The 8,397-nt window shown below is 44.1% G+C and overlaps 1 protein-coding gene across 1 annotated transcript; it reads left to right on the forward strand.

Moving 5' to 3' along the window:
* The first annotated feature begins 5,691 nt into the window (after positions 1-5,691).
* On the forward strand, positions 5,692-8,397 carry LOC122542164 (ferritin heavy chain-like). The gene is made up of 4 exons (XM_043679583.2): positions 5,692-5,930; positions 6,306-6,452; positions 6,598-6,723; positions 7,970-8,397. The coding sequence occupies exons 1-4, from the start codon at positions 5,829-5,831 to the stop codon at positions 8,126-8,128; spliced, it is 534 nt and encodes a 177-aa protein (XP_043535518.1). The 5' UTR covers positions 5,692-5,828; the 3' UTR covers positions 8,129-8,397.

Below are 8,397 nucleotides of genomic sequence, written 5' to 3' on the forward strand. Positions count from 1 at the left end.
AATTACAACTTTCCTGATGAAGGGCTTTTGCCCGAAATGTCGATTTTCCTGCTCCTCGGATGCTGCCTGACCTGCTGTGCTTTTCCAGCAATACTCTAATCTTGGCTCTAATCTCCAGCATCTGCAGTATCTATTTCTCCCTACATAATTAGAACTGTTGGGCCTCAGATTAACAACATTTTGGACCGGACATTGGAATAATTTTGCACTTTTTCTTTGTATGGTGTTCTGGGGATATTTTACATAAGATGCAGACATTGCTACTGGATCAACACTTCTGACAGTACTGTACAGTACTTCTTCAGACCTACACTGGTTTAAAGGCTGAGAGCATGTGCTTATATTGCAGATGACAGTCATGTAGTGGTACTGTCATTAGACCAGTACTCCAGAATCGTATTCTAATATTATGGAGATATGCATTTAAAAAATCTGCAATCTGGGCAGCACAGTGGCTCAGTGGTTAGCACTGCCTCTCACTGCACCAGGGGCCCAGGTTCAAATCCACCCTTGGACGACTAGAGTTTGCACATTCTCCCTGTGTCTGTGTGGTTTTCTCCTGCAGTCCAAAGATGTGCAGGTTAGGGCAGATTGGCCATGGGAAATTACTCTGTAGTATCCAGGGATGTGCAGGTTAGGTGGGTTAGCCATGGAAAACGCAGGGTTACAGGAATAGGGTGGGTCTGGATGGGATGATCTTCGGAGGATTGGTGTGGACCTGATGGGCCAAATGGCCTGTTTCCACAATGTAGGAATTCTAGGGGGGAAGAGATAGTCTAATGGCTAACTCTGTGGTTTCACCAATGGCCCTGAGGGAAGGAAAGTAGTCTGGCCTACATGTGACTCCAGACCCAGAACAATGTGGTTGACTCTTAACTGCCCGCTGGGCAATTAGTGATGGGCAATAAATGCTGGCCAAGACAGTGACATCCACATCTGTGAATGTATAGTTAAAAAAAAACCCATCTGGGAAGGAAATCTGCTGTCCTTACTTGGTCTGACCTATGTGTGAATCCAGACCAACAGCAATGTGACTCTTATGTGCCCTCTGGAATGACCCTTATGTCAAGGGCAATTTAGGGATGAGCAATAAATGCTGGCCTTGCCCTTATCACATGATTAAATTCTTAAAGTTGCCCTCAAGTGACTCATCATCTCACGAGTCTACAGTAAGTTCATTACCATACTGAATTGCTAATTGCTCCTTATTGCTCAATGCTAGCTGGTCAGCAGTATTACAATAAATGACATCATTAATCTTAAAATCTGACAATGATAGATTGAACTGAAGAGAGACATTATGAGGTCGGTGTGAGACGTGTTGAGAACCACCTGGGCGCTAAACATGATTCCAATCACATTCCATATCTGGAGTTAATATTTACAACTCATTAATTGGCTTTGCACTCTGCAAATTTTGTGTTTGCTGCTGATGCATCCATTTGTCATTCTTAAGCCAAGTCCAATTGCCTTGCACTCGTCTAATTACTTTGTCATGCTTCCTGTTGTGTAGGTAAGTCAAAGCCTCAAGAAATAAGACAAATAATTTAATGATGAAGATGCTAGAGGGAAACACAAAAGTGGGAAATCTTCTCTTGTTTGTTTGAAATCTCCACACAGTCAGTTTTACATGAGATGGGTAACAGGGCTGGAAACATTGACTCTGTTTCTCTCGCCACAGGTACTGCCAGAGATGCTGAATTAATCCAGCAATCTCTGTGCTTGTATCAATTTTACACACCCTGCCATCCTACCGATTTCAAATTTCAGGTTTCTTTATTCTCTCATTGGATGAGCCAGTGTTTGTTGCCAATCCCTAATTGCCCCTTGAAATAGGTTGCTGGCTCGACCATTTCAGAGGGCAGTTAACAGTCAACCACAGTGAGTCTGGAGTCATGGGTAGGTCAGATTTCCTTCTCTGAAGGGACAGATGGGTTTTTAACAACAATAAATGAATGTCGTCCTGGTCACCATTACTGAGACTGGATTTCAATTCCAGCTTTTACTCATTCAGTCAAATTCCATCAAATTCCATTAGCTGTCTTATGAACCAGTATCTGAAGAGCTTTAACCTGGGGTTTCTGGATTCATGGTGCAGTGACATTACACTAAGCCACCAACTTGCTACTGAATTTTCCATCAAATCTTATTGAAGTAAAAGGATTGGCATTTAATTTGTGCCTTTCACAACCTCAGGACATCATAATGCACTTTCCAGCTAAGGAGCTTTTGATGTGTCATTACTCTTCCAATGCAGGAAAAAATGGCAGCCAAGGTGTGCACAGCAAGATCCCACAACAACGAGGCAATGACCTAGTGGTATTATTGCTGGCCTGTTAATCTGGAGACCAAGGTAATGTTCTGGGGACCTGGGTTTGAATCCCACTATGGCAGATGGTGGCATATGAATCCAATAAAAATCTGGAATTAAGAATCTAATGATGATCATAAATCCATTGCTAATTGTCAGGAAAAACCCATCTCGCACACTAATGCCCTTTCGGGAAAGAAATTTGCTATACTTATCCGGTCTGACCTACATGTGTCTCCAGACCCACAGCGATGTAGTTAACTCTTAACTGCCCTCTGGGCAATTAGAGATGGGCAATAAATGCTGGCCTAGTGAGAGGGGCCCTCATCCCATGAATGAATAAATAAAAATATGGTATGGGTGCAATGTACACGATCCCATGGACAGTGTTTAGAAAAAGATATCTTAGATTAGTTACTTACAGTGTGGAAACAGGCCCTTTGGCCCAACAAGTCCACACCGACCTGCCAAAGTGCAACCCACCCAGACCCATTCCCCTAATTTACCCCTTCACCTAACACTACAGGCAATTTAGCCAGGCCAATTCACCTGACCTGCACATTTTTGGATTGTGGGAGGAAACTGGAGCAAACCCACTCAGACACTGGGAGAATGTCCAAACTCCACACAGACAGTTACCTGAGGCAGGAATTGAACCCGGGTCTCTGGCGCTGTGAGGCAGCAGTGCTAACCACTGTGCCACTGTGCCGCCCAGCATTGGAGTCAGACCAGCCAATTTGGGGTGAATATTGGACAGGGACCAAACAGTGTCCGTGGGATTGTTTACATTGCACCCAAGTGAGAACTCAGGCATGGCCTCGACCTGAACGACTTGAACAACACGGCGCTCCCTCAATGCTGCACTGTCACTGTCAATGTCACTGAGTCTCTGGTGTGGGCTTTGATACCACAACCTCTAACCAGAAGAAAGTGCCAGCCACTGAAGTCACAGCCAATACAAATGCAGTGAGTCAGTCTGCATGTGTCCCGATGCTTCACTTTCTGTGATAATCGATGGCCCTACATTGTACTATGAATGATCCAGAGGTGCGACCACTGTCTCTGCACATACTTTTCAATTAAATAGAAAGGTAATGAATTTCTTAACTCAAGGGGATAAACCATTTCCACTTAGCATTTATAAACTCATGAGAAAGCATTTCACCCAAGAGCCCAGATAGAAATAATGCATTTTTTTGTCGAAAGCCATGAAATAATATTCTGACATGTAAACATTCACAGAGTGCCTGAATCCTCATTCATTTGGAATTTAGGTTGGTATTAAAGGAACAGTCCAGATTGACAACAAGGAGGTGGGACTTATACTAATCCTGGACCCATTGGATGGTTGAGGAACATTTACAGAGGCTGTTGAGTTCAGGAAATCATTTTACTTAAAAAACATCTTATTGTGGTTACAATGCGATGCTGCAAGAGAGCGCAGGATCATGTGACATTGTATCAGTTCTTCTGATGATGCACACTGTCTCATTAGAATTGCTCACGATCTGACTTAACCCCTTACACTACAGTGTCAGCTGCTTGCTCTTAAGAGTTGTCTCGTCATAGGTGGCCGGCAACATTTCCAAGCTCAAATGAGTGTGAGGTACACACAGATGCTGAGTTTCGCCAGTAATTTCTGATTCTCTAACATTGTGAATGAAGCAGGCTTACAGAGTCATTTTTGTTAAGAGCTTCTCGCTAATGTGACTACAGAGCGCAGGTATTCGAGAACAGGTACGATCAACTCCAAAGTGTTTTGTTACACTTGCCCATCCGTTGGTGCTGACTGCAAGCTCAACCTTACTTGTTGAGACACTGGGTAGTGAGCAGGCCCATCCACCCCATGTGGGTCAGGGATGGTCCCTCGTGCCCACTGAGCATTGGGAGGCCTGCTGACTGGCTTGGCCCAGAGCAGAGATGTGTCTTAGGCTAAGGTCCTAGGAGCATGAGTTCAAATCCCCACCATGGCAACCGGTAGAATTTGAATTTTATTGATAAATCTGGAGTTGAAAGCCATTGCCAATAAATGGTGAGCATTACAGTATCATTGATAGTCAGAAAAGCAACATCTGGTCCTTTTAAGGAAGGAAATCTATGATCTGGCCTGGCCAACATGTGACTCCATACCCACAGCAATGTGGTTGTTTCCTAACAGTGTGAACTGCATATGGTGGTCTTGCCAGCAATACCCACATCCTATGAAAGAATGAATTCAAAATATTCATAAAATTGTTGGGCAAGTTTTCAGAATTACCTCCATATATAAAAAAACCTCGATTATCTGAACAAGACGGATGGGGAGCATTTTGTCCGGATAAATGATTGTTAGGATAACCGATTGTTTGGATAATGGATAATGTTTTTATATGCCAGGTTTGACTCCAAACAATGGAGAACTTACCCCAATTCTTGTTGACTCCAGTCTTGCCAAGGTTCCTGAATGCCACACTGGGTAATCCCATTTTCCAGCACTTGGCCCATAGTCCTTTATGCTTTGATTAGATTTGATTAGATTACATTACAGTGTGGAAACAGGCCCTTCAGCCCAACAAGTCCACACCGACCTGCCGAAGCGCAACCCACCCATACCCCTACATTTACCCCTATACCTAACACTACGGGCAATTTAGCATGGCCAATTCACCTGACCCGCACATCTTTGGACTGTGGGAGGAAACCGGAGCACCCGGAGGAAACCCACGCAGACACGGGGAGAACGTGCAAACTCCACACAGTCAGTCACCTGAGGCGGGAATTGAACCCGGGTCTCTGGCGCTGTGAGGCAACAGTGCTAACCACTGTGCCACCGTGCCACCCACGGTATTGCAAGTGCACACCTTGGGGCTGCATGGTGGCTCACTGGTTAGCACTATTGGCGCATAGCGCCAGGGATCAGATTCGATTCCATCCTCAGGTGACAGTATGGAGTTTACACATTCTCCCTGTGTCTGGAGGATTTCCTCTGGGTGTTCCGGTTTCCTCCCACAGTCCAAAGATGTGCAGTTTCGGATGGATTGGCCATGGGAAATTGCCCTTTATGTCCAGGGATGTAGGTGGATTAGCCATGGGAAATGTCAGGTAATGGGGATATAGGGGAGGAGTCTGGGTGGGATGCTCAGACTCAATGGGCTGAATGGCCCCCTTATGCACTGCAGGAATTCTATCACAATGTCTATCACCCCTCAAACTGGCTATCAATGCCTCAAGTTACAACATGAACAGATTCCTTTGTTAATTCAACGTGGTTAAGGAGTTGACGGTAAGGAGCCCAGTACTGGAGGGGTTAACCGTTTTCTGCTGAATCATCGCAGAGAGGCGGTAACAAGATTGTGGGCGGCGTGTAGCGCGATAAATAAGAGGCTCGGGGGCGGCTGTAGCTCAGAATTCGGGTTGTATTCTTGCTTCAACAGTGTTTGAACGGAATAGAACCCTAGTTTCTTCCTCACTAGTCTAACCTTTTCAAGAAATTTTTTTTTAACACTTCTTCTTTGGACAACCGCAGCAAGATCAGAGAATGGCTTCCCAGGTTCGCCAGAATTACCACCAGGATTGCGAAGCGGCTATTAATCGCCAGATTAACATGGAGCTCTATGCTTCTTATGTCTACATGTCTATGGTAAGGCTGGGCAAATGCTCTTTTTTTTAATAAGCCTCTGTTAAAGTTGAATCTGTTCTAATTTCTGGATTGGGGGAGGTGGGTAGATCTAAATTAACCTCTGTCTCTCAAATAAAGTCTTAAACCTTTTTTAAAACCAAATTTGTAGCTGATTCCTTTGTCTCTCTCGAGCAACGCCCTCTTCCCCCTCAGCACGGTAACTTCATTCTGGCTAGAATGTTTCAGTAAAACTGAAAAATAAGTAAACAGTAACTTCACGCAACTTCTTTTAGCCTTTCATTGTAAGTTCAATATTTGTATTTTTAAATGCGTTCCTTTTTAAACTTTTTTTCTTCCTCCTTCCTCTCCCCCCTCCCCCCCCCCCCCTTTCCTCAGTATGCCTTCTTTGACCGGGATGATGTTGCTCTGAAACACGTTGCCAAATTTTTCCAGCATCAGTCCCATGAGGAACGGGAACATGCAGAGAAGCTGATGAAGTTTCAAAATCAACGAGGGGGCCGTGTGATCCTTCAGGATGTCGCGGTTAGTTTTCCAGCAGTAAAGCCACATAAATGGCTTCTATGTGCAAGCAGCAGACTACATCGTGTCTGTCGTCGTGTTCAAGACTTGTCTGTCTAATCACCCTTTTTTAAAAAAAAATTTAATCTGATCTTTCTCCCCGCCCCAGAAACCTGACCGTGATGAATGGAGCAATACTCTAGAAGCCATGAGGTGTGCCCTCCATCTGGAAAAGACTGTGAACCAGTCTCTGCTGGAGCTGCACAAATTGGCTTCTGACAAGGTCGATCCTCATGTGAGTATCGATTCCTTTGTTACCTCCCAAACTGATCCTAACCTGCTTTCTCCTCCTCTCCACCCACCCAAATAGAGCTTTCATTAATCATAAAGTACTAAGATAACAGGGTTCCTAGTGCAGCTTTGTACATTTAATGCTGTTCAGGCCTCTGTATTTGTACCTCTTTGATAAAGGTAAAACAAGGGCTGCAGATGCTAGAAACCAGATTCCAGATAAGTGGTACAGGAAAAGCACAGCAGTTCAGGCAGCATCCAAGGAGTAGGAAAATTGACATAGGGCAAAAGCCCTTCATCAGGAATAGATATTCCTGGTGAAGCCTTCTTGCCTGAAATGGCTTTTTTTTTCCAAACTTTAGGCAAGTTAACACAGCAATGCTGAATTGAGTGCATTTAAAATATCTTGTGCACTAGTTTTGACCTGACTTGATTAGTTTATCAACACAACTGGCTTATGGGTTTTTAAAAGATTAGGATTAAATATTCACTTAAATAGTCACCATAGGACCATTCCCTGGCATGACTGGTGAATGTAAGCTGAGTCTGTCCACCTCTGGCAAGGAGAGGGTTGTGATAGTGGGACTGCAGTGGTGAAAATAAGTGTTGAACACTTGCTGGTAGCACTACAAAGACAGCAACTCTAGTCAGTTGCTTGAGTAGCTGATCTGTTTAGAAATGTACAGCATGGAAACAGACCCTTTGGTCTGACTTGGCCATGCTGACTAGATATCCCAATCTAGTCTCTCTTGCCAGCACTTGGCCTATACCTCCCAACCCTTCCTATTCATATACCCATCCAGATGCCTTTTTAAATGTTAGTTATTTTCAAAACTTTGTTGAAGGTGGCAGTGACTCCAGTGGTTAACACTGCCCACCCTCAAGAGAGGCCTGGGTTTACTCTAGCCTACTGTCTGTTGCATGGTCTACTTGGGAATCTGCTGGGTACTTTGGCTTGTCCTCCCTCCTTCTGCCTCTGCCCCAAAAGCTGGGTAGTTTAAATTAACCAGGGTAAATGTGAGGTTGCAAGGATTGGGGGTGGGGGGGAAGCTTGAATGGAGTCCTCTTCAGAGTTAGTATAGATTCAGTGGGCCAAATAGCCTCTTCCTGCAGATTTTGACTACTTGAGGATTGACTAAATATGACAAGTCCTGTTCTTATTAACAAACAAGTTCAAGTCTTACCTGCTCGTTCTAAAACCCAGAACACATTTTCTAAAAGCCTAACTACTTTTAATATCCTGCCTCTAGATGTGCGACTTCCTGGAAACTCACTATTTGGATGAACAAGTCAAGGCTATCAAGCAGCTTGGTGACTTCATCACCAACCTGGTCCGTATGGGAGCTCCCCAGACTGGCATGGCAGAGTACCTGTTTGACAAGCACACCCTGGGAGAGAGCAGCAGCTAAAAGATCCACCACTTTGAAATCAGTGTGCCTCTAAAACCACCTACAAAATGTTCTTTTTAACAAGTGTTTTTGTCTACCTTTTTTGAATGGAGTCAGGTTTTTGGTACTACCTTTTTTCATGGGTATTAATTCTGAATTTGAGTAAGGGAAAGGTGAAAGTAAACATGCTTTTGGGTCAACTTCAGTGAAACCTTCTATCAAGTGCACAAATTGTGAAGCTATATGGCACAGCTGCTGATTTAAGTAAATAAAAAGTTTAAGTGTTGAAA

This window comes from Chiloscyllium plagiosum, unplaced genomic scaffold (genome assembly GCF_037043375.1).
Source record: "Chiloscyllium plagiosum isolate Xiang-an unplaced genomic scaffold, Cpla_swu_hap1 HiC_scaffold_33, whole genome shotgun sequence".
In the NCBI taxonomy this organism is placed as follows: Eukaryota; Metazoa; Chordata; class Chondrichthyes; order Orectolobiformes; family Hemiscylliidae; genus Chiloscyllium; species Chiloscyllium plagiosum.

Coding starts and splice junctions, on each gene's coding strand:
- LOC122542164 (XM_043679583.2), top strand. CDS start 5,829: ATGGCTTCCCAGGTTCGCCAGAATTACCACCAGGATTGCGAAGCGGCT. Junction 5,931..6,305: donor CTTATGTCTACATGTCTATG/GTAAGGCTGGGC, acceptor CCCTTTCCTCAG/TATGCCTTCTTTGACCGGGA. Junction 6,724..7,969: donor CTGACAAGGTCGATCCTCAT/GTGAGTATCGAT, acceptor TCCTGCCTCTAG/ATGTGCGACTTCCTGGAAAC.